The 25,032-nt window shown below is 51.1% G+C and overlaps 2 protein-coding genes across 10 annotated transcripts; one reads left to right on the forward strand and one right to left on the reverse strand.

Annotated features, from left to right (window-relative positions):
* Nucleotides 1-7: 7 nt before the first annotated feature.
* Nucleotides 8-21,933, forward strand: P2RX5 (purinergic receptor P2X 5). 8 transcript variants are annotated; one of them, XM_064468239.1, is made up of 13 exons: nt 8-1,605; nt 3,448-8,629; nt 10,999-11,149; nt 14,328-14,399; nt 15,445-15,520; nt 15,878-15,974; nt 16,360-16,440; nt 17,253-17,391; nt 18,217-18,350; nt 18,623-18,716; nt 19,227-19,292; nt 19,619-19,701; nt 20,247-21,933. In XM_064468239.1, exons 2-13 carry the CDS (start codon nt 8,493-8,495, stop codon nt 20,377-20,379), a joined length of 1,263 nt encoding a protein of 420 aa, XP_064324309.1. In that variant the 5' UTR covers nt 8-1,605; nt 3,448-8,492; the 3' UTR covers nt 20,380-21,933. The 8 variants fall into 8 exon arrangements, with proteins under 8 accessions (XP_064324309.1, XP_064324308.1, XP_064324306.1 ...); XM_064468238.1 differs by having other exon boundaries at nt 8-753; nt 1,413-8,629; XM_064468236.1 differs by having other exon boundaries at nt 8-8,629.
* A 2,013-nt stretch (nt 21,934-23,946) lies between these two features.
* Nucleotides 23,947-25,023, reverse strand: EMC6 (ER membrane protein complex subunit 6). Of its 2 annotated transcripts, XM_064468247.1 has the most exons (3): nt 24,917-25,023; nt 24,781-24,839; nt 23,947-24,518 (listed from the first exon to the last, which is right to left on the reverse strand). In XM_064468247.1, the coding sequence occupies exon 3, from the start codon at nt 24,474-24,476 to the stop codon at nt 24,144-24,146; it is 333 nt and encodes a 110-aa protein (XP_064324317.1). In that variant the 5' UTR covers nt 24,477-24,518; nt 24,781-24,839; nt 24,917-25,023; the 3' UTR covers nt 23,947-24,143. The 2 variants fall into 2 exon arrangements, with proteins under 2 accessions (XP_064324317.1, XP_064324318.1); XM_064468248.1 differs by lacking the exon at nt 24,781-24,839 and having other exon boundaries at nt 24,917-24,989.
* Between the last annotated feature and the right edge of the window lie 9 nt (nt 25,024-25,032).

Genomic DNA, 25,032 nt, shown 5'->3' on the forward strand with positions numbered 1-25,032 from the left:
CTCTCAATCGCTCAGTCCAAATTTTGGCAGAGCTGTTACAAAGTTGCTGTACTTTGCATTTCCCTGTGCAGAAGGACCTTTATGAGGAATTAAGAACATGGAAAGCAGAATATGGTGGGCTGAGAGAGAGAATCCCTTTGAAGAGCTTCAGGTAAGAGAGCTGCTCCTTTGAAGCAGCGGTGCACAGTAGTGACTGAGGTGGTGGCTTTATAAGGAAGATGCTTTTTTAAAGGTTCCTTTTTTATTCACTTATTTATTTTTAAGTTTCAGAGCATGCTGGCTTTTCTTAAGGAAAGGAAATGTGTCGTCTGCTTTTTCCACTGCTCTAGACAGGTCTCACACTGACATGCGGTGCGGACAACGTTCGGTGAAAGGACTGCAGTATACCAGGGATTGTGGCCTTGCTGCCCAACCTCCCTCCCAGACCTTCTCCATTTCACTCTGAAATCCTACGTGTTCTGAGGCACCTGGAGATCTCAACAGTCAGATCATACTTGGAAAGTCTGGGCACAGAAAAGTTGTTTGTAGCTTCTTTTATTACTTTCCTAAGGGAAGGAGTGTTAACTGTAGAAGCTGTGCTAAGAATAAGGAGTTGCAAGGAGAGTTTCCTCTTCTCAAGGCTAAACAAACCCAGCTCCTTCAGCCAATCTTATTATTCTCCCTCTTTCTCTCCTTTTTTTCTAGTTTCTTCTCTGAATGAAGTTTCCCTCATTACTTGGATCCCTTTGGTTGTCCCTTATGGCTCTCAAGGAGGTCAGCTCTTGCAGTGGGCAATGCTATTTTCCTTGCTAGATGTTTTTTCTTAAATGCATTACAGGGTTCTGTGACTTGTAATTTCTGATGAGTGCTATCTGACCATTTAATTCTTTGCAATTGCTATAGTAGATGCCAAACACATTTGCAGTAATTGGATGGCACTTAAGGGATTAGTCAAGACTGCCAGGACCCTCAGTCATCCAAACCACAGCTGGCTTTTTGTGCTGTTTCCATGGAAGCCTCGCTGTGTCTGCTTCTAAATTTATTGGCCATCTGCATTTTGAATGAAATCCCCTGTGCAAAAGCCTTGTCCACAGTTGTGGCCTTGCTGTGTGGCCCTGCCGATGGTGCACTCTGGCAGCGGCACAGTTGTGCCATCTCCCCAAGTGACAGAAGATTTGCAAATGACTTGTTCAGAGCCGTTAAACACCTGACCCCAGCCAGGCTCATGGGCCAGTGGGCTGTTTGGGGTCCAGGTGTCATGGGCAGAGAAGCTGCTGCAGATATCCTGGAGGCCTCTCAGCTGTAAGGGTCGTTCATAATCTTTATGCATCATGTGAAGGTGGCAGAGTGTCTGCAGACCCGCAGCTTCTTGGGGTGGGAGGGTAGGAAAGACAGACTAGTATGGATTACGTCCTAAACTCTTTCCCATTCAGGTCTGTTCTCCCAGTGCTGCTCATCAGGCTGGAGGGACTTGTCTTGCTCTGCTGGAGAGAGACGATGCTCAGTGCTGCTGGTAGCCCAGGAGAGCAAGAAGAGATGCTTGTTCTCTACCCATTGACTGGTGCTGATCACCCATCCCCATCCACTGTCTTAGCTCTGAGCCCTGGCTCGGCTCCATCACTCCAGGTTTGGATATTAGCTTCTGGTAGATGAGCTTGGCCTGATAGATTTTGGCTATTTTTGCAGTGATCTGACCAAGGAGTAGGAGGTGTGAGGGTGGGTGGTGACTGACAAGAGCTGGTGTATCTGCGATAGCTTTTTAATTGTATCATCGAAGGGGAAGGCAGGATACATTCTGTGATGCTATTTTAATCAGAGGTGATACCAGCTGCTTATGTCTTTCTCTGACACCAGGGAGATTCGCAAGCCTTGGGTTATAATTCCCTCAGCATGTTCAGAAGCTGACAGGTTCATGTGTTGAACTGGGCGAGTGTGGTGGCCTGGTGGTTTGCAGGAGTAAGCGAAGTGGAAATCTGCTGCTCAGGAAAAGGGCATAAGTAGTTCTTCATTATTAAGTGCTGGTTGCTGATGTAAGAACATCAGATAGGAGCCGTGAAGTGCTTTGCTGGGCTTAAGAGCCTGTTGGGGCAGCTTTATTTGGAGACTAATTGGATTGCAGCTGAAAAGAGAAATTTCCTGTCTCTTAATATAACAAGATGAATGAGCTGGAATGGAGCAGTGCTGGTGCAAGCAGGTTGCTCTGACTCTCTGCCAGCTTGGCTAAACCAGCTCCAGTACATCTGTGCAGCACAGCTGGGACACATCAGCCTCTTGCTGGTGGTTCAACAGGAGCACCACCAGCCTGCAGAGCTAAGGCAAGGTCAGGTGCCAGGCTGAGGGGGTTGCTCACGAAACCTCTTCTTGGGGTGAAGTCTGAGTAGCACGTATGTTTCCCTACGGCTGGAAAGAGTTACCAGTTGGTAATTCCAGGGAGGAAAGAGTGGAGGCCTCAGCTGAACCTTTCTAGCTGTTTATGTAATGAAGGTGAAGGAAAGGGAAGAAGGTGTTTCCTCAGCACTTCCAGCAAGGTAAGCTCTGAGAGACTTAGCAAGCCAGGACCAGATACTTATCTTTCCAGGTCAGGAATGATACACATTAACAAAGAAATAAAGAAGTGATGTCAGGCATATCCAAGAGCAGGGTTTCACCTTTGAGTCAGTGGTTAATGTGAATATGCATTTTATTAAACCTGTTTAGCTTTCAGGCCTTCGATTTCACATCCTCCTCTTATGCCCCAATGATGCTTTTATTGGCTGACTTTAGAAGGTGAAAACACTGCAGTACAGCCCTGCCTAGTGCTGCTGTTCCAGCTGTCATCACACTCAATCTCCTAGCGATGTTTTACGTGCGTTTTTATTTAATTTCTGTGATCTGACACAGTGCTAGCTCTCTCACAGAACAGGGCATGATGGATGAGTTTCATTAGATGTGCAGTATTTTTCTTCCCTCTCTTTGGTCCTCTTCCTGAAGCACTTTCACTTCTTGGCCGGGGAGAGAGGAGTGGATAAACCCTCCGGCTAATGATAATACAACATCCTTGTCATGCCCCAACTCGAGAGGAGGATGGAGAGTGACCAAGGTTCTGATGATCCCCTTGGACTAAATTAAGGTGAAACGACACCAAACAATCAATTAAACATTTTATTTCAACACAGAAGTAACTTGAAAAGGCAACTTGAAAACATGGAAATATGTTGATGGTGGGGGTTCTTATTAAGAATGGTTGTAAAACAAGAAGAGGAAAAGAAAGGCAGAGGGAGAGAAGAGGGGAAAAGAAAGAGAGAAGGAAAGATAGGGAGATATCATCACCCTTGGATCCAGTGCTGATGACCACAGACATGACGGTCCTCCAGTGGTGGGTGCGCCAGTCTCTTTGTTGTCGTGTCTTATAGTCCAAGCTTGCCTTCAGTTATGCCTCCTGTGAGCTTATATGGTTCTTGTTCCAGAAGTTTCGTGATCTCTGCGCAGGTGCTGTTGTGAGGGGTGGTTGTGAGGGGTCTTGTGGGCAGTCGGAAGCCCCTTCCTCAAACGAACTCCGTATGACCTCAGCAAGTCCCTGCGTGAGGCACAGCAGAACCCGGGACTGCGCATCCTCCGACACGCCCCCCAGGCCCTGTGTCCATTGATTTCCCACCTGCTACGTCCCACTTTACAACAACGTTTGAGACCGTAACTTTTTCAGTCCCTTCCACTGCTGCGTAGGGGGTTCAAGACTTGGGGAAGCAACTGGGAATGCATTCAAAGGCTAAAAATTGCTTTGCTGGAAATGATGAGCTGAATTAAAGAGACAACATACCCTGGAACTTCAGCAGGCTTCCATTTCTTGCTCCTACACACAGGTTTGGATGCTCCTGTGGATGATGACAGAAGGACTATTTCCACAGATGACTTTTCTAGGCAAAAAATTTTTTTGAATGTTTTTCTAATAGCTCCTGAAAGAAATACTGCCTTTTCCATTGTGGCTGGGTGTGCAGGGGTGCTAGTTAGGAGGACAAATATTGTGGTTGATTTTTGTCAATTTTTCATTGGCAAGTAGCAACCGACTTCTTATCTACACTGCAAATTCACCGCAAGGATTAAAAGAGAAGCTGAATGGAACATTTTTCACTGCAGGCTGCACACACATTTCTTTGTTCTTGCATCCAAAACCATCATCTGAAAGCAGCTTGTGCTTGATGTTGCTGATTTCCTTGTGTTTCTGTGTGCATAAGATGTGGTTTAAAAGCAACTTCCTTTTTCAACCTGTTAACTCTTCCACTTGGGGGGCTTTAGGCGTCGACCTACAGGTGTGATACTATGAGGAAAAAACTAATGGAGAGAGCTGACCTCTGCTTTTCCCACTGTGCATTTCCTTGGCAAAATAGTTTATCTCCTATTTACATCCTCTGCTTCTTATCTCCTTTCTATTTCAGTAGTCTGTCTGGTGCCTGTTTCTAAAGGATGATATATCCGCATCACTCAGGCATTTGCTGCAGGACCATTTCCAGTGCTTCAGAAATGTCTCAGCATGAGTCAGCCGCCGTGCGGCTGGGAGCCAACGTTTTCTGTTCCACTTGATAGCTCGGTAAAGGGTGGAGTGGGGATCACTGAGAGAATTAGTGCCTGGGGGTGATCGTTTGGAACTGGAAGCGAACAAGCCAAGTGCCTAAAACGGGCACCTCCAGCGAGTCACGCCTGCACTGGCCAGGGCTGTCTGCCCCTGCCCGGAAAACACGCGCTCTCTTTTGGGTGCGATTTAAAGATGTTACTGGGCTGAACTTGAAACGTTTCCATGCTACAGTGCCACAGAGAGACAGAGGTGACCTCGCTGTGTTTCAAATGCCACTGTGGCAGAGCAGGGCTCTAAAGCTTAATTTCCACTGTCCCTTTACATGGCATTTATGGGCTCGTGACTGGGCTAAGTTCGGCTCTGGGGCAGCTTAACACCAAAGAGCTACTGACAGGTGGAGGGAAACGTAGATAAGGAGCAGGATACACATCCCTGGCTGCCCCATGACTGCATGCGAAAAATGAGAAAGCAATTTCTGAGAGCAGCGGGAGGAGTTACATATAGGTGTAACGTGGCAGGAATAAAGAAAGAGAGAGAGAAGGGGAGAGTTTTGGTACTGGAGGAGAAAGCCTCCCTGTGAGAATTTCCAGGCTGAGCAAATAGCCCTGCGGGAAAGGGGCAGAACTGGGTTTTTTCCATGGAAATGAAAAATGTTGGACTGAAAAGGGAGAGATTTTGTAGAAGAGATCTGCCTCAGTCCCTTGAGAAGGACTAAGAGAAACTACTCTGTTTTTGTCTTTTACTAATGATGATTAGATTGTGTTGTTTACCCCCACCCTGAGAATGAAACTGCTTATATTTGAAAAATCACAGACAATTTGAGAAACACACCAGTAATCTTGATTTCTCGGCAAGAAAAAAAAAAGTTGTGAAAACTAGAGGTGGTAAGAACAGTATCTGCAAGAGAATGTCAACAATGCTGTTGTCAGCACAAGTCTAGCCCATGCTGAGCAATATTTGGAATATTTTGAGAAACATTTGACTCAAATTGAAGTTTTGTCTTCAAAAAAACTGTTGCAACTCTGCTTCTGCTTGATGGCTCTAAAAAATCCAAGAAAAGTATTGGGTTTGCACTTTTTTTTTCTTAAGTGATCGAAGCTTCTTGGCATCTTCACGTCACAGCTATGACAGGAACTCTTCTCACTCTGAAGGAACATCTTTTTCTAACCTAATGAACATTATTTTCTAACCTAACCTGTGTAAATCCTTTCTCACATTAATTGACCTGGAAAATAATTGCAAAAACTCATAGCAGACCTATGTCGGTGCCATTAAGTAAAACCAGGCCAGGAGGCAACATGCTGTTTAGCTGCTAGCAAGTTTGCTGCTCTGATTTTAGCCTGTGCTGTCACCCAGACAGATGAGGTCTGCTGCGGGGCGTGTGTGTCTTTAGACACCACCAAGGGCTGACTTGTTTCTGCCGATCCTTCGGTTGTCCATGAACTTGGGTGTTCCTAGTGCAGCAGGAGCAGTGGTGGAGGCACCCTGAGACATGGGGTAGGCTTGCCGTTCAGTCCTGTCCCTGGAGCAGTTCCAGCAGGGCCAGGGCAAGGGGATGGTGTTCTTCTGGGACCAGACTCATGGTCAAGAAACCATGCTCGGCTGTCACCCAGCGGCTCGTGCTTGCGAGGTACCTCATCTAGGAGCAGACTGGGCAGAAGATCAGGTGGTGGATCCTTTTGGATCCTCCTGTCTCCATACAGCTCTTGTTCCTGGAGCTGGGTCAGTCTCCCTGTGCCCAGCCCCCGCTTGGCTCTGGGGTCTGGGCAGTGGCAAGGGAATATAGGCTGAGCCTACCTTTCTTCCTTACTAATTTCTGGCCTCGTGGTCCATTGTGGTCTACTTCCTCCCTGCAGAAGTGCGTGTTTTCTTCGAGGGTTTTGTCTCTCTCGGTCATTTTATGTTTTAAGAGTTTTTATTTGTGCTTCAAGCTCTCACACAGAGAATATTGAAGACTGGAACTAGTGACGATCTGGTCTGTAGGCATCTGGTAATGAGGGGTGGATACAATGGCCAAATGCTGTTTGAGGAGGAGGGAAACCATGAGTAGCAGCTGCTTGAGTGAGAAAGAGAGCTCCAGGAGGGGCCTGGGGAGAAGCCAGCTTGTTTTGTGAGCTCAAGTGGGGTTGCCCATGTGGGGAGTGCAGGTAGGGAAAGGAGGGGACATGGGGCGTGGAGGCGTGAGCAAGACCAGCCCTATGCTTGTGCTGAGCCTGAAGGGCGGCTGCAAAGTTTGGGAGCAGGATAGGGGATAACCTTGAGCCAGAGGAGCAACCAGGGGCCTCCTTGGGAGCAGGGACCTCACTCCCTTGGCAGCCTGCTCATCACCCAGGAAACCCTCATTAAAGAACTACATGCTGAAGCAATTGCCCGCTGTGGGGTGGGAGCTGGGCATGGGGTTTAAAGGAGGCCACGGGCACATTTCTGTTCTAGTTTTGCAGTTGCTGAAGAAAGGTTTCCTTTGCTTTGCAGAAGGAAACTCTAGGGATGGCTGTGGGATGAGGGACAAAATGAGGCATTTTGAGGATAGCGTTTTTTTCATTATTAGACTGTGATTCTCTCGTGATTTGGAGCAACCTTGTTACATATTCATTAAAAATTTGATCCCTCTGTTTAAATTTGATACAGAATTTAAGGAGGGTGAAGAATAAAATTTTAATAAAACCCAAGGACTTGAGATTGATTCTCCCTGGGAAGAGAGTTGCGTAGGGCAGAGGTGTGTGTGCTGGAGCAGATCGCCTCGCTGCACTGCCTGTGGCCATGACCCACTGGCGTGACCTGTGCTCGAGCATGTACCACGGTTACATACTGTAAAATCTCAAGAACCTTCCTGGTCCTGACAGAACCCCCTGAACTAGCTGGGTCCTCAGGTATGAACACAGCAAACCCTGCACTTCACGCCTGATACAGCACCTCATGCCTCTGATAGGCTGAACCTGCTAGAGAGTCTATGAGCAGTCTCACCCCAGAAGCCACTCTGGGAGACACCTCCCATCAGCGCAGAGGTACACGATTCCCCCTGGAAAGGGCACGCTCTAGTTCGGATCCCAGCTTGCTGCTGGAACTCCTCTTGGTGAGGTATGTTACCTCTTTTAGCCAGGCTGCTGGAAGGTCCCGGCTTACTTCATTTTCCACCTCAGAGCTTGTTCTGGTCCCTCCTTAGCCGGGAGACAGTGTCCACCCTTGGTTTCAGTGATGGTCGTTTCATGTCCTTGCACATGCAAATGCCTCTGTTAAACTGGGGGTCATCTCTTGCACTGCTGGCTAATAAACGACTCTTACCTCAGGGAAGGTTAAACTATCCTCTCCCCTTGGCATTTCAGCAGACCCTACGCTCTGTGTCTGCAGGTGCTTGGCTCAGCACTCACCATGCATTTTAGTGGGACGTGACAGTGATTGATTCCTTACCCACACCCAGAATTAATTTGTTACTTTCTTAAGTTGTTGGGGTGTTTTGGTGGGAAGATGTAGTAACCAGGCAGGTATTTTGGATAACTGGAAAGGACCAAACTTCTCACTGCTCGTGCAAATGCTCAGGAAATTAAAAATGTAACCGGCTGCTTTGCCATCGTGTAAAGGCTGAAGAAAGGCTTTAATACTTAACAGTGAGAGACTATAGCTCTGTCACCTTGGATGCTGTAACGTGGCTTCCTGCTCTAACATGTTTCGTTATGAACCTTCTGTGACTGTGGGGGAGAGAATGAAGCCTGGGACAAAACTGCGGCGGGGGCTTTCCCAAAGGATGAATTAGCTGCAAAGCAGCTAAAGAAGGATCTCGTGTTAGTGCAGCTGCTGGTTTCTGACCTGAGAGCTGCTGCCGGCGAGCAGGGGAGGGGAGGGAGGAGATCAGCCTCTCGCTCTGAAGGGGCTGGTGTGTCAGATTGCTGTGCAGGGCACGTGTGGATAATGCGAACTGCAAACACTGCTGCCTGCTCCAGCCACCGGTACGGAGCGAGCTGGGAGCATGGAGCAGGTGGCTTGGAAGGGATTATTTCTATCATTTTTTGATTATAAAACAGAGAAATACGTCATTGCGAAGAACAAGAAGGTGGGGATTCTCTATCGAGTGGTGCAGCTCTCCATCCTGGCTTACCTGGTGGGGTAAGAATCGCCCTGGGTTTCACATACTGCTGCGGCTGTGTTTGCTTGATGTGTTGTGGTGAAGATTAATGTAAGATACTCTGCGTACAGTGACGGCTTGCTATGACTTATGATTTTAGTGCAGATAGCTATGCTTTTTTATACAGCTGGATTTTGTAATGTCTAATAGGTTATATCTAATTTTTTACCTGCTAGGGATCGCTAGATTCAGCTCTATGCTCCAGATTAACGTTGGGTTAAAAATAGATCAGATGGCACTATGGCTTTGTGCTGCATTATTTACGCCTTTATTTCTGTATTTGGTGGGAACGGTGCCAAGCCTTAACACCTGACCCATTAGAAACAAGAGCATGTTTGGCCATGGTTGCTGAGCCCTGGGACAAACCTGGCTTGTCTGCACAGCTGCATGACATGCTCAAGGCTAAACGGGAGGGAACCAAGCACAAACTGGCAGATTTCTTTGCTGGAGTGGGCTGCAGCAGCCAGGATTGTGGAGGTTGAGGCAGTGTGAATGTCAGCTGCCTTGCATTTATTTCAGAGCGGGGGAGTTGGCACGGAGGTAGCTAGAGCACCTCTCAGAAGAGGCTCAGTTCTGCCAGAGGCTGGTCGCGCTGACGCGTAACGACCACTGCAATGCTCCTCGCAGTTTGCAGGGTCAGACCTGGAATTATCCAGCCTATGTGATGCCAGTGCCGTTGCTTCCCGAGTTTCTGAGGCTTTGCAGAATGTGATTTATAAGTCCTTACCCTCACTGTCAGTGCTTCTGAGTCCCTTCATCTTTCTCACGCCTTGTATTTTCACTGATTAAATATAGCAGAGTCATTTTTACATGCTGGGTTTATTTATAGAAAGGTGTACGGTTCCAGATCCTGCTTTAGTTCGGTTTAGTTAGCAGGGCAGAGGTGAAGTCTCAGCAGTCTGGCATGTATTAGCTGCTAAAGGAGGAATCCTGTAGGTAGCGTTGCTGGGGATACATCCTCCGTCGGAGAGCGATGTAGCATGACCAGTGACCATGAGTGTTCAGACTGCCTGGGTCATACTGGCTATTTTCTTCCCTGTTTCCATATATTTTATATATTCCATATCCCATATATTGTCCCATTTTCTGCAAACCTTTGGCACCGTCACTGCCAGTGCCTGCAGTGACTCCTTCGTGGCTGGGGACTTACAGCTTATCGCAGAGGTGGTCAGCGTTAGTCTGATGTTTGACTGCCTGATATGTACCCATACCTGCTCAGGGCTTGTGATCATCAAACCCCCCAGGGTCTTTTCTTGCAGGTAGCTGCTATTTCCTCTGCGATATGCTGCAGAAAATGTAAGGGTCTGCTTTTGAGTCCTTCTGGGAGAGAAAACCAGCATTCTAGGAAAAACAGGAAAGTAGGAAACTTCACGGGGGTGGGGAATGTTATTTTTCAGGTTTGTCACCAGTAGCAGTGAAGCGCAGCATATGCCAGTGCCGCTCAGCCCCAGAGATGGCTGCTTTCACTTTCTGCCTGTGGTCGGGCACTCCAGGTCACTGCACTGCAAAGGGGAACCGTGCCAGCAAATGCAGCCTGCGTCCCTCCCCCAGACCTGCCCCGGCACCCTTAGCTTCTTCAAGGGTCTGGGTGACTTGTCGTCTTGGCAGGTGACTTAGGCAGTGGTGTGGGGACGCTGGAAGCGTTTCATTTAAGCCAGAAAGGTTTCACCCAGTGATAAGGAGCAAAGCCTTTCCCTGGACTGCTTAGCGAGGCAGCAGCTCTTCCAGGTGTGCTCGTGAGCAGCCTGAAGCCCAGCACAGAGGCCAGGGTTCAGTCAGGTTGTTACTGTCACACTGGCTTACAAAAGATCCTGTATCCAGCTGTGAATATTCCCTACAGGTTTCTGTTAGTAATAGTCAGCTCACTCCTGCAGGAGCTGCATCTCCCCAGCCATGGTCTGTTGCTGGACTGGTAGCCTAAAGGGAGGCTGCTAAAATGGGAGTGTGTCATGTGTGAAATAACAACACTCTTCACTGCAACTTGCAAAAGCTTATGTTCTTTTTCATTTTGAGGAAGACAGAGCCCTGCCCTCCCCCCTTTCCATCGAGGTTGCCAAGTGTAACACAGGACAGGGAGGCGGGAGGCTTGGGTTTTTACCCCATGACCAGTTATTCCACCTTTCCCTGCGTGTGGGGTCTTGGTCCTGACTCTTCCTCCAGTGCTATAGATAAGCACAGCTTGTGTCGAAGAGTTTATTCTAAATTTGTAGTGGTAGCTGCGGCGGGTTTGGTGGTGTTGGCATGTTTTGATTTGCCCTTGAATTGTGTTTGGTCTTGGTGTAAATCTTCTCTGGCTAACTTGTTCCCTGACCCCGCTTGCTAATGCCACTCTCTGTTCTGTTATTTGCAGGTGGGTGTTTGTAGTCAAGAAAGGCTATCAGGACACAGACACGTTCCTCCAGAGCTCTGTCATCACCAAGCTGAAAGGGGTAGCCTTCACTAACACCACGGAGCTGGGGGAGAGGCTGTGGGATGTTGTAGACTACGTCATCCCTCCGCAGGTTGGCACCACCCCACTGCTATTGTCTCTGTCATTCCTTTCAGCGTGGTTGCTGGTGGAAAGGCTAAGTGATGTATCCGGGTCTTTCCTATGAATAAGCAGGAGGTGGGCTACAATAAAGTAATGCTGTGTCTTCTCTTAGGTCTTTCAAGCAAATATCAAAGCAGCCCTGTCTCTCTCGCAGAGGTCCATGGCACTTGGCAAGCAGAACTTTGCCAGCAGAATTCCTGTGCACTTCAGTGGGACTGCTCAGCTGAGCAGCGTCTGCTTGCCTCCGTTCCTGGGCTAGAGCAGGCATGCGTGGGGCAGCGCAGGGGCGTGGGAGATGGAAAGAAAATATGGTGCAATTTGAGTGATGAGGGTTGCTTGAAACGTGTCTGGCTGAACCTGCCTTGCTGCTTCCTTGACTCGGACAAAATGAGATGCGTAGCAGATGCGTAAGGGGGAAAGGTGGCAGCAGATGTGGCCCGGCACCAGGCTGGAAATTTCCCAGCTGTGCGTGCCGGGGGCTGTTTGCGTCCTGTCCCTGCTAGCGTCTACCACATGTGCATGGAAAGGTGTGAGGGGAAAATCAGGGCCTTGTGCTGACAGGGGGCAGAAAGTGGTCAATTGAACATAAGAATAAGACTTCACCTTCCTCCTGCTGCAGCCCGTGTTTACTCAGACCTGTGGATCTGTGCTCTGCAAATCCACCAGTGTTAATGCAAAGCCTCCCAGCAAGCTGTCAGTCTCAGGCCGACATGTGCTGTGCAGCAGGAAGGCCAGGCAGCATGCTTGCTGGGCCTCGTGTTCAGGCTGCGTGGAAGCCCTGGGACACTTAGCAGGTGGCTGGTGTGCACGCCCAGAAGTGAAACAGTGATGCTGGCCGGCATTTTCACTTGTCAGACATTTCTCCAGTGACTCAATAATCTTGTTAGAGCATGTTGGCTTATTGGGAGGCCCTGTAGTGTGTGTGCTGAGTAAAGATAGCCGTCCCTGCCTAAGGGCTGGTGCGCTCTGCAGCGCAGGTGTCTGCGCTATGGCGTCACGAAGCCAAACGTGACTGGGCAATCAGTCAGCAATACTGAATCCAGCGCTGCTGCAGTCGGCCCCAGCGTACATCAGCCTCCAACTGCCACTGTGATGCTAGACCCCGGGCTCACCGTGAAACTCGGCAACTTCTTTGGACTGTGGTTGCAAGTGTAGATACCTCATGAGCCTTTCTGCTCTGTGTGCTGATTACTGTTCATCTGCTGGATGTGTCAGCCATGAGATGTGTCCCCTGTGGGTTTTTAGGAGTATCTGAATGCCTGCTACTAGTGCATTAAGTGACTTGCTCTGCTAACTACTGCACAATCTCTAATTTTGCTTTGGAGGGAGAGCCCTGCACTGTCTGGGTGGGCTGGTGTGTGCTGGAGAGACCCGGGTACCGGAGCAGGAGGCAGTGAGGGCTGGGAGAAACCCCGTCTCCTCCAGAGAGCAGTGGGCAGCTCTCCTGAGCGCTCCAGCGCAGCCGCTGACCGACACGCCCCTCCTGCTGAGGACAGATGTACGTCTGTCCCAAAGCACTGGTGGGACGTGGGGTAAACATACCCTGTGCAAAGCACAGCGAGGGAAGGAGAGTGAGCCAGGCAAGTGAGAGGGCACCGAGCTCTGCTGTCATGGACAGAAACCTGAGATCTCTGATCTTGATGTGCAACTGGTCAGGCTGTGTGTGAGAAGGGGTTTTCTGAGAGACTCCGGAACAAGTGGCAGGCGCTCATTGTACCAAAATTCACTCTGAGGGCCGAGAATGCCCTTGGACAGGGTGAACCAGGGGCGCTTTGCAGTTAAGTTTAATGTAGAGCAAGGATTCACCTGGTGAATCCTTCACTTGTCGCTTTCTGGGGCTTGTTCTCTGACAATTTTGCAGAAACGTCTTGTCCCCTGTCATGGCTCAGAGCAGCCTTGTGGGGTCGGGGGTCCAGAGTTTGCTCCTGCTGAGGTATTTTATCACCAGGTGCTCGCTCACACAAGCAACCAGTGTTACAGGTAGCAGAGCGTGACACGCTGCCGGTTCCTGTCACCGGTGAGGACTTTTTGTCCGAGACGCTTGGGACTGCCCTGCCTCTCGCCAGGACCGTGCGCTGGCTCTAGTGGCTACGCGTGCCCCCTCGGCATGAGGAGGGTCGGGATCCCCCCCAGCGCCGGGATGTCAGGAGGCAACCCATGTTTCTGTAACTGCAGCCTGGTGCTGACCCTCCTCCCTTTCCTGTGTGCGCGCAGTGTGGGGCAGAAATGGTAGAAGCACGCGGTTTTATTGCGGCATTCATTTCACTTCTGAGTGGCAAACCAGCCTCCCCACCTGTAGTGCCATGGTAAGCTGCTTTCTCTCCCCTCTTGCTGACTGTACAATTGTCTTCAGGCTTGTTTTTTCCTGTGGTTTCCTTTGGTGCGTTGTTGTTAAGGGGAAATCATTCAGGGGAGGTGTTATTTAACTTTTTGCTGAGTGTGGGGAAGGGACCAAACAGAAGCCGTAAATGTGCAAAGAAAGGAAGGCTCCAGAATGGGAGTCAGCCATGCATATTGTGGCTTTGCCTAAGTGTAGAGGAAACACTACACTGCCAGAAATAAGAATTTTAGGGATGAAATTGCAGTCAAGTCTCTCCTTGCATGTCGCAGACACTCATCCCAATGACTCAATAAAGGGACCTGTATTCTCTCCACTACAGCCGTGCTAGAAGTGCTCTGTTTTATCGCATGTCCCCAGTGTTGCACTAAATCTGCTCCTGCGCTGTGCCCTGCTGCCTTGCTCTGTGAGCCTGGGCTTGTAACGGTGCAGCTGGGGCAGCCGGCCTGACCCTGCCTGAGAACAAACACCCGCAGCTCTGCGGTGGAACGGGACCTTTGATCCCTGAGCAGGCACCGTGTCCTTACGGAAAAGGCAGGCGAGCGCTTGCCGAGCAGCCGGCGAGGCAAGGCTCTGCAGTCCTGCCACCAAATTAACACAGTCTCTGAAGCAGAAGCCCTTAAGCCACAGACACTCACCGACCTCACCCAAACAACTACCCAAACAAGGGGCATTGTTGTATCCTGGCCTGAAAAGCGTCAGGAGGGAGGGAGGTGTTACTCGCTGCAGAGAGCTGCGTCCTCTTTCGAACAGGTACTTTAAGAGTAAAACAGGTTTCCTAACTCTTCCTGCCTTACTTTGTTTATTCCAGGGTGAAAACGTCTTCTTTGTCATGACGAACCTGATTGTGACCCCAAACCAGAGGCAAGACATGTGTCCTGAGGTAGGAAGAACTGAGCCTCTTGGCCTCCAGACCCCTACAAAACTGGGGGTAGGAAATGACAGAGGACATCTGGGGAGCAACGAACACAGGGGGGATGAAAGGCGAACGGTTTTTCTCTGTAGCGTAATATCAGATTTGAGAAAATTGGACTGGTTACTGCAAACTTGGGAGGTTCAGCTGTCTTAATTTTCAGAGACACTGATCATGTAGAGTCTTGCTGACTTTAGTTGAAGGTATTGGACATCTGCCCAGCTGCAGATGAGACCAGAGCAGTGATTGCTCAGGGTCAGAAAAGGCCATGGGAAAACAACTTTGAGGCGACTCAGCCTAATTACGGGACAAGGAGACTTTCTAAGAGCCCCATCCTGGGAAGGGCTGAACGTTCAGGCTTTCGTTACCTTCGGGTCACAGGAGGGTGCTTAGTACCTTCCAGAACGTGCCTTACGGGCCAGAGGCCTGAGGTCTTTCCGTGTTGCGTTGAAAAGTCCTCTGTGGAGATGAGGCTCAGAATGGGCTGAAGCCCGGGGCAGGAGGACACTGGCTGTCCAGGGAGCATTGTCTCCATGTAGATTAATTTTCCATATCACAAGCAGAGGGGTAACGCAGGCCGAGAGCACAGCTGGCTTGTTCAGGATCTGGCTGTCCTCTAGTGGCTGCATTAACCTGGCGTGCAGCCGAGAGAAGGGTAATTTTGAGTTCAGAGAGCTTGTAGCCTAAATCAAAGGTAGGGTTATCTCTTAGGGTGAAGTGCTGTAGCCTCCTGCTTGGTTTTGGTGAGTGGTAGGCGATGTCTGGGTTTTTCTACATCCTGTCACTCTCCAGACTGAGCAGACCCCAAAATCAGGACGTCGTAACTGAACCATGGTGTTGCTGGTGGTCGATGCTGTCAAGCTATTTGCACATCACCTGCAGTTACCGCTTCAGCTGCACGTTTTCAGCGTTCGCCATCCTACAGAGGATTCACCCCACACCAGCAGCACTTCCTGACCCCTCTGAGTCTCGTGTCCTGTTGCAGGTCTCACTTCTGTCCTCTCCCACTTTGCAGAGTGCCAACATTCCCGATGCCCTGTGTCACACGGACGGGGACTGCCTGGCGGGGGAAGCAGTGGTGGCTGGCAACGGTGAGGGAAGGGTCTCTCCTCCTGTACTGTTCCAGGTGGAGGCGGGTTCCTTTAGAGGCATCAGCCTGGTTACAACTCCAGAGATCTCTGGTGGCAGAAAGTGGCAAGGACTTTCTTCTCTGTGCTATCTTTTATTAAGATTGCTGCCTTGCCTGCGGCTCTGGGGTGGCTGGGCCAAAGCACCCCGGGCTGCTCAGGGAAGCGACAAGAGGGTGGTTGTTCCAGCTGAGTGGTCCTTTCACAGCAGGGAGGAAAGCTTAGGGTGGCAGTAAAAAGCATCTGATTTTCATGTGCCCTGTAGGCAAGGAGAGGAAGTGGCTGCTCTGCGTGACCTTTTCTGTGATGTCTCTGCTGCAGGGGTTAAGACCGGCCGTTGTTTGAAAGCCAGGGAGAGCACCAGAGGGACCTGTGAGATACTGGCCTGGTGCCCAGTGGAGAAAAGATACAAGCCCAAGTATGTGGCCATCCTGCGCTGTTTCCAAGCTTGAGTTGCTTGGCTTGTGTGTTGCTCAGGGTGGCTTCTGGGTCCCCTCTGCTTGGATGCTTGCTTGAATGTTGGCTGTTCCACTGCAGGAGGGAGCTCTGCGTGTTCCCCCGGCAGGACTGGCCCTCTGCTCTCCCCTGCTTGGCTCACTGGCTGTCCCAGGGCTGCTTCAAGCTCTTGGGGCTTCCCCTCAACCTGCACGCTCATTGCCAGCTCCCTGCTGGCAGTGTGGGGAAAGTGGCGTGGCTGGCCTAGCACCGTGGGATGAACCTGGCTGTTTCTAAAATGGCAATTCTAGTTTAAACTTATGGACAGGGTACAAATGTAAACCAGATAACAAAGGCTTCTCTTCCAGGAAAGCGCTTCTCGCCAGTGCAGAAAACTTTACTGTTTACATCAAGAACTCAATCCGTTTCCCCAAGTTTAATTTCTCCAAGTAAGTGCAGGTGCTCGGAGATCCCTCTGTCCTCTCCATCACAGAACCAATAACCTTGGTTTGCTCCACTGTCCTTCACCTGCCTGCGGGTTGCGGGGGGGAGGCGGATGTTCCCTCTGCTGAGGGGTGGGAGAGGCCTTTGGCTTCAGGCCATGAGGGAACAAGGAGCTAATGAGGGCTTGGAGCTTCTCAGAGGGCGACGGGGCTAAAGCTGCCCTTCACCTAATGAGGTCTGCGACGGCTCCTACAGCATGGGATGCACCAGAGCTTCTAAGGCAGATGGACCTGTGCACCAGCTAGTGCACAGTCAGGTACCTGCGCTGCTTCTGCTCCCAGATATTCCTCCTCTTCCATAAAAATGAAGGTACCTGGACGAGGCTGGGAAAATGAAACTTTAAAATATTTGTTTGCATTTGCTGCTACAATATGAATAAAATAAAGAAATGTAGGAAGGGGTGTTCTTGGTATTCTCCCAGGCTCAGCTAGACATTTCTAGCATCTTCATTATTTTTCCTTGAGAAACCCAGGTGGCCCTGGAGCACTCTGGCAACCTGCTCCACGTGAGTCCTTTCCTTAGCCCAGATTCAGCTGGCCTAGTCCCTGCCGGGCCGGGAGGTCGTTTTTGGGGGGTCAGACTGCTTTCCCTGGGCCAGCAGCGGAGAGGCTCGAAGGTGACAAGGCTGGTGGCAGGGTGCCATTTCTGTTGTGCACGAGGGGTGTTGAAGCCTCTTGTCTCTGCAGTCTTGGTGGCGCAGGCTGTGCAGGCAAGCAAAGGGAGAGACAAGGCAGGTTTCCCTCTTCCCCACATGCAGGACGAATGTGCTGGCAACCAATGATGAGTCCTACCTGAAGAGCTGCCGCTACAGCACGGAACATCGCTACTGCCCCATCTTCATCCTGGGGAACATCGTGAAGTGGGCTGGGAGCGACTTCCAGGAAATGGCCTTGGAGGTAGGAGCGCCCCTCGGGCTCAGGTGGCTTCCCAGGGGCTGTACCGCCCGCTGGGTGGCCGTGAGGAGAGCCACCGGCAGCTGCCCCTGTCCACGGTGCAGTGGAGAGATGCTGGCTCTTAAAATCACGCTGGTCCCATTCATCCCGTCCCAGGGAAGGAGAGGCAGGGTGATTTGGCTCCTCTGGAAGAGATGGTCGGGTCAGTTTTCTGTTATTCAGGGCTGCCCAAACTGCTGCTCTGCCACCAGGGTTTCTGTGTGTAATTTCAACATTACAACATCATCAGTTTAAACCCAGAGCTCTGGAAGACCAGTGGGGCTCCTCTGCTCAGAGAACACCCCGGCAGGCTTCCCCTGCAGGAAACGGGCACGTTTCTGCATGGAGACCGTGGCCAAACAGGCTGCGACCCAGTGAGCGTAGCCCGGGGCGGGAGATGGAGTGAGCCTGAGTCATCCTGGGACGCACAGGGGGAGGAGAGTGCAGGCTTTGTGCTGGCTTCTGCACCTGTGAACTTCCTCCCTGCATAAAAGAGCATCTTTTCCACTCGAATATGTTACAGCCACTTAAATTGATTAAATCGGTGTCCTGGGATGAGAAATGTCCTCCTAGGATACCAGCACAGGGAAAGCTGGGGTTGTGTGTAATGTGACTAGTATCAGAAGCATGAACTTAGCCCGTCCAGAAGCACGAGTGCTTGTGTCTGCGACCAGAAATGCAGCTGTTCTCACCCCTGGGGAAAATGTGCCCAAGGATCTGACAAATTTGAACACAAATTAATTGAACTAAGCTTCAAAAAAACTTACACTGTCTCTCTCTTTTGTTAAGGGTGGTGTGATAGGAATTCAGATTGAATGGAACTGTGATCTTGATAAAGCCCCTTCTGAATGTAATCCTCACTATTCTTTTAGCCGGCTGGATACCAAATTTGCAGAGTCCATCTCTTCTGGGTACAACTTCAGGTAAGTGAAGAGGAGAACACGATGCAATACTGCAGTTGGGCTGGGCTGCTTTGACTCGCAGGCGGTTGGCAGTGAAGTAGCACGGGGTCGGACTGTGCCAGGCACTGCCCCAGCCAAGCACGCTGCTTCAGGGAGGGAGTCGTGCTCTCGGCAAGCTAAAGCTGTTTTTGCCGGGGGAATAGATCTGTGTGAGGGTATGGGTGAATTCAGATGGGTTCTTGGTGAGGGGAGGGGCGGATTATGGAGTTGCAGTCAATCTTGTTGCATTCCAGGTTTGCCAAATACTACCAGGATGCTGAGGGGGTCGAGTACCGGACGCTCATTAAAGCGTATGGAATCCGCTTTGATGTGATGGTGAATGGCAAGGTGAGTTCCCAGGCCAGAGTATTTCCGAGCCTGCAAAGGAAGGAGGGGGGAGGCATTTCTCAGTGGGAAGGCAGCTCTGGGATGAGAGCAGCCTCTCTGGCTTGCCGTAGGAAAGGGCTCTGTTCGTCAATGGGCAGCTAACCCTACATAAGAAAGGAGACGACCTCGAGTGCAGATGAGTCTGCATCTCTTCTACCTAAGAACAGGCTCTGGTGAAGTCCGACAGAAGTAAATGTGCCCCAGAGCCTTGTTTTTCTTGCGTATGTGCTGCAGAAAAGAAGAAGCCTAATGCAGGGACACGAGCCTGGAAAGGCAGCCGTGGATCTGAGACACACACAGGCCGTGAAGCCTCCATGGTTGTTCGCTGCAAATCGTCCATGGCTGTGCCTGCTTGTTGCTAACAAAACACACCCACAGGCACCAGTAGCTTCCCCTGCGTAATACCACACCTGGAAGCGTGTTTCTTGGGTTGTTCTCTCACCGAGTACTTCATGACCTTTTCTCTATTAGGCAGGGAAATTCAACATCATTCCCACCATTATCAATATCGGTTCGGGGCTTGCTCTCATGGGAGCGGTAAGTGAATGACCTTTCTTAAAGTACCATATTGGGACCCAGATCCCTCGTTCAGCTGTTACGAGGATAGAATGAGACGGTTGGTTTATGCCTTCTCCGGCAGAGTTCTTGCTGCTCTGGCTGCTCAGTGAGGTGCGCCTCTGTGCCCTGACTGAAAGGCGTTTGTTAGTGTGCCTTGTAGTCTAAATACCACTAAGATTACATGGAGTATGAAGGAAAAGACAGCTCCTACAAGCTATTCTTCTTTAATTAATGCTCATTGCTAATTAGATCAGAACACTTCCTCTTCTACTGTATAGATAAAACACAAGTTCTTTCTGTTGCAGGGAGCTTTCTTTTGTGACCTGGTGCTACTGTATCTGATTAAAAAGAGTAACTTTTATCGAGGCAAAAAGTACGAGGAAGTAAAGTAAGTGGGCTTGGCTTTTATGTTTAAACGTAATGGCTTTATTGTTATGACTAATGAAAATAGAAGCCGAAGGAGATACGGGAACACAGTAAACATTAATGGCAAACAAAGAATAATTCTGGGAAATTAAATTCCTCCAAATGAGTTCCTCCCTCCCTCCGTAATTCACTGCCGCAGTTAGCGGGGTGCAAAGGAAGCTGCCGTGCCGTGGTTGGGCTATAAACGGCCTCGCGCTGTCGGGCCGTAATGCCCGCGGATGGAACTGGGGCAGCGCCAGAGCCTCATGAAACTGGGAACTGGGGCTTTGTCTGTACGGCGGGCGATGGCCTTTGCGGTAAGGTGTGACAGGCGTGGCTGGGAACCTCTTGCCCACGTGGCTTCCTGAAGCAGAAATAGCCTGCTTGCCTCGTCTGTCACCTTTCACTTGCTTCTTCAGGTCCAGCTCCAGGAAATCGTTACCTACTCCTTCGCTGAATGGGAATCAGAGCCCTGACCAGCTCGGTGGGCTCTAGGCACAGCAATGGCTCTGCCATTTCATGTTCCAGGAAAACCACACCGGGACTGGGAGATGGAGATACCCCAGATCGGGTCTACTGTCTAGTATCGGGATTCCCGGAGGAAAAAGAAAGTCCTTTAAAGACCACCCTTCTTTTCCTGAGGTGTTCTCTGGTATCCTGAGCTTGCAGCAGTGTGTTGGTCACTATGGATTTATAAAAGGGTTTTATAAAAGGAAAAAGAAGGCACCAAATGAATGTTTTTGTACCGATTGATAGATATAGCTGTCCCTATGTCAGCAGCCAGCGTTATCCTCTGGCTGTGCTTTGCTTCCATGTGCGAAATAGAACTGAGGTGAACCACCGCTGGCACTTTGAAGAAGGCTGAGCTTCAACCCGTCTCCGGCACCACCGGCTTGTGGCCATGGCTTCCAACTCTCGCTTGTGTTACTTGCAAGATCAGATGTAAAGCAGCAGGACTGCTCGTGTCGGGAAATGCAATGAAACGCAGCATTTCAGCAGCTCTCAGAGCCCAGGGAAAAGGGGCTTGTTATCCTACAGCGCCGGTGCTGACTGGGCCTGTGGCACAGTGGGGGCAACTACTCTCACTGCGGCGTTTCTGTAACCGTTAGGCTAGAAATGGTGCTCCTCCAGGAAAACCTTCGCAACAATCGCAACAAGGTGCTCTGCTCCTCTCAGGAACAGCAGGAGAAGGTCCTGCCGCGGCGCCGAACGGACAATGGCGCGGCCACGGCCGGGTCCCAGCCGCCTCACCCACCACCCGCCGTCTGTAGCTGGCCCAGAGCACCGACATTTCAGAGCACAGAGCAGGTAACAGCAGGCAGGGAAGGCAGGGACCCACGTGTTCGTGGTTGATGTTGGTGGGGGGAGGGGTTAGCGTGCTGAAACGCAACGTGGCGTGGGGAGTATCTGCGCGTCTCAGTCTTGGGTTCTCCCTTTTTTGTTCAGTGGCTGGTTTAATTTGCTCTGGATTGTTCTTTATGCATCATTTACCACTTGCTCATGGTGGGGGACGATCTGGGTGGGGGACTTAATGCGTCTGCTGTTTTTTGTAGTACCCTGAACTCTGTACTACAGAGACTGAAAAGGGGAGCTCTGTCAGGTGAAACACATTGCCAGGTTCTTCCAAAGACACCAACAGGAGGAAAATTTAGAAGACAGATGTCTGTTATTTCAACACTCTGGTAACTTCCAAGAACTACTCATGTTTCTCTGTTTCTCAACAGAGGAATGTCTCATTGCAGCCCCTTTTGTGAATTTATGCTCATGTGGGGATGTCACTAACCTCAGAGCAGTGCTTAGAGAATAACATTGTTTAAAGTTTGCATTTGCTTGAGCTGACAGGAACTGACTCACCAGCTCCTGAAGACAGGAGGTGAATAAATATTCCTGCCTCATTTAAAGCTTCCACATCGTGGCTTGGTACAAACTCACCGGTGTGCTGTAAACGGCCACGTCGCCGTTGATCAGGCGTCGTCGTGGTGCAGACAGGGTCTTTCTGTGCGCTCTGTGAGTATCCAGATGCGAAGGACTCGGGCTGCGGTGTCCTTACGTACTGCTGGGACGGCTGCAGCGAGCGGGGCGTTACAGCAAGCGGCTGTGGTCGTGTTCTGCGCGAATGGAAGCAGCAGGTTGCACTTACCTTTGCTTTAACTTCTTTAAGGTGGTTACCCTGAGGTACAGGTTGATTCTAAATTAAAATTCACCTTCGTTAGCAGTGGCAAACTCTGAATCCAGTCATTGATAGCAAACCCCACCCTCTCGAGTCCGCTCCCTCTGCTTCTGTTCAGATGCGAGTCATTATTGAGTCGAACATTTAGCTAGAAAATAGAATTAAGCAGTGGACTTAATTTAGGATAAGCTGTGTACGGCTGATGCTACAATGGCATCCAAAGCCTCCCCCTTTCATGCCCTCCTCCAGGCAAACACGGGTCACCGTGTGTATAACCGCGCCGGGCAGGCCTGTTAGAAACGCCACTGACCCAGCACAGGCTTTTGACTGCCAGAGCTTAATGCCATTTGAATGGTTGCTACATGGCGAAACACATGGTGAACCCACACGTGGCACCAGGCCGCGGCACAACTCAGGGCAACTGAGTAGCTCATCGTAACACAGCAAGCTGCCCGAGCTCCACTGAAACCAATGGTTCAACCTGGCGAAACAACATCCCCTGTCAGATGCGCAAAGTGCTTTCCTGAAGTTGTCAAGTCTTCAGGTCCCCAAAAGTCCCCAGAATATTTCTCTCTATAACCTGTGTTTAACACAAGTCCCACAGCCCCTGCTGTTGATAAAACATAACACGATCCTTTCTCAGGCGCTTGGTTCGAGGTTTTGGGTGTTTTTTTTCTCTTTGTCTTTAATATACAGCAATAACATGTGCCACTTTAGGGCAGCGGGCTCCAAGGCTTTCATACAGTGTGTTGTTTCAGGTCACACACACCACCTTTTCTCCTGGTACATACTTAGGCTAAGCAAGTCAATTAACCACGAGGTTTGCACAAGCAGGTCTACAGCAAAGCTATTACCTGTACGGTGGGGGATTGAGTTTTCCTTTCTGTTCCTGCCAGAGGCAGACGGACCCCCAACAGCGCACTGCTCAGCTGCGAGAATGCCAGCAGGCTTACACGTGTGCCCAGTACAGACTGAGCTGGCAGGTGTTAAGGCACTGCACTTACATGGTCGTCTGTGCGTCACTGGACACTACAGTACTAAAAGCACAAAGCATTTGACTTGCTTGTGTCAGCCCTGGTGTGGCCAGCAGGAGCCGGGCAGGGATGGGGCCCCTGTGCTCGGCCCTGGGGAGGCCCCACCTCGAATGCTGGGCTCAGGTTTGGGCCCCTCGGGACAAGAAGGGCCTTGAGGGGCTGGAGCGTGTCCAGAGAAGGGCAGCGGGGCTGGGGCAGGGTCTGGAGCACAAGTGTGCTGGGGGGCGGCTGAGGGGGCTGGGGGGGTTTAGCCTGGAGAAGAGGGGGCTGAGGGGAGCCCTTCTCGCTCTCTGCAGCTGCCTGAGAGGGGGTTGTAGTGGGGGGGGGGGGGGGGGGGGGTGCTGGTCTCCCAAGTTACTAGTGATAGAATGAGAGGAAACAGCTCCAAGCTGCATCAGGGGAGGTTTAGATTGGAGATAGGGGAAATGTCTTCACCGACAGAGTGGTCAGGCCTTGGCACAGGCTGCCCAGAGAGGTGGGGGAGTCACCGTCCCTGGGGGTATTTAAAAGACATGTAGATGTGGCACTTCAAGGCATGGTTTAGGGGACATGGTAGTGTTGGTTTGGTGGTTGATGATCCTAGAGGTCTTTTCCAACTGTAATGATTCTATTCTATGACTTGTGAGACCATTACCTAGCAACTTTTGTATCCACCAGCAAAGAGTACCCGTGACAATGTCATTTATTGACAGCGCATACATACAGCAGTTGTGGAAGCAACATTCACAGTAGCAGCTCAATTACATTTCTGTGCCAAACCTTCACATACACTTAATTACATGCTCCTGTGCAGCATTTCCTTGTGTCAGTGGATTATTTTTCAAGAACGTGGTGTTACACACCACTTTCCTCAGTACATGAGCGTAGGGACCCGCAGCAAATCTAGAAGGGATTGTAATTGGTGTGTCTCACGCAAAATGCAAAGGATACAAGGGCCTACGTTAAGCAAAACCCAAGGCTGTGCCTGCAATCGGGGACAGAAGGGACTCAACCACCAAACAAATATTCATGGCAGGCATCCAGGTGGTGTTTCACATTCAGTTTAATTAGAACAGTACTACTGCTTCATTTGTACTCAGGCATAAGTTACTGACAGTATGAACAATACAGGCAACGAACAACAGTTTAAAAGATAAGCTGGCCTAGTTGTGTAGATGACTTTTGGCAACAGTCCTCCTGCTTCGTTAAAAAGCACGGCAGCTAACGCGGCTCCTAGTTGTTTTAGTAGACGTGAACCATGCCGTACAGGAAAGTCCAGAACAGGACGTATGTGAAGAGCCCTCCTATAAGCCCCCCCGTGAAAAGCGGCCTTCGGGATTTAAAGTACTTATTCCACCGCCGTCCGGCTTTTAACACCAAGAGCACGGAGAGGAGGACGGAAGCCAGGAAGTAGAAGATGAAGCCGTGGAGGCCGGTCAGGCCGAGGATCCCCGCCGTGGCGCCCGACAGGGCCGACACCGACGTCCTGCAATAGTCCAGGATGGCGGCGTTCCCGCGCACCGCCGCTTCGCTGATGAACTGCGGCCCCTCCCGCTTGGCCACCACCGCGGCCATGGCTCCCAGCCGGGCTCGGGGATCTCCTCCTTCCCAACGAGACTGGGGTAAAGGGGAGACACACACACACACGCTGTACGGGCCGGGGTCGGGCGGGCCGGCCCGCCGCAGCCCCGCTCAGAGCGCTCCCGCCGGAGAGCCGGGCCCGCAGAGCCCGCTCGGCGCCGGGGCGGCCGCTGCCGCGACGCCACCCTCAGCTGCGCCGCTCCGGAGCTCGGCGGCCTCCGGGGAGGCGCCTCCCGGCACCGCCCGCCAGACGCCGCCGAGCGCCCGCGGGGCCCTCGCGCCCTCCCCCGGCCCCTACCTCTCATCCACGGCGGCGCGTCGCTCCGCGGGCCCCCCGCGACCGTCACGCCTCGCGCCCTACCGAGGGACAAGCACACACCGCCCGTCACCGCGGGGGCCGAGGCCGCCGCTCCGCCCCGCCGGGCCCAACCTACCGCCACACCGGAGCCTCTCGCCTCCCCACCGGAAGCTTCTGTCAGGCATCTTGGCGCGGGGAGCGCCGGGAATGCGGTTCTACTTCCGGCGCCGCGGGGGGCGAGGCGGTACGCGA

Source organism: Phalacrocorax carbo, chromosome 17, assembly GCF_963921805.1.
Source record: "Phalacrocorax carbo chromosome 17, bPhaCar2.1, whole genome shotgun sequence".
NCBI lineage: Eukaryota > Metazoa > Chordata > Aves > Suliformes > Phalacrocoracidae > Phalacrocorax > Phalacrocorax carbo.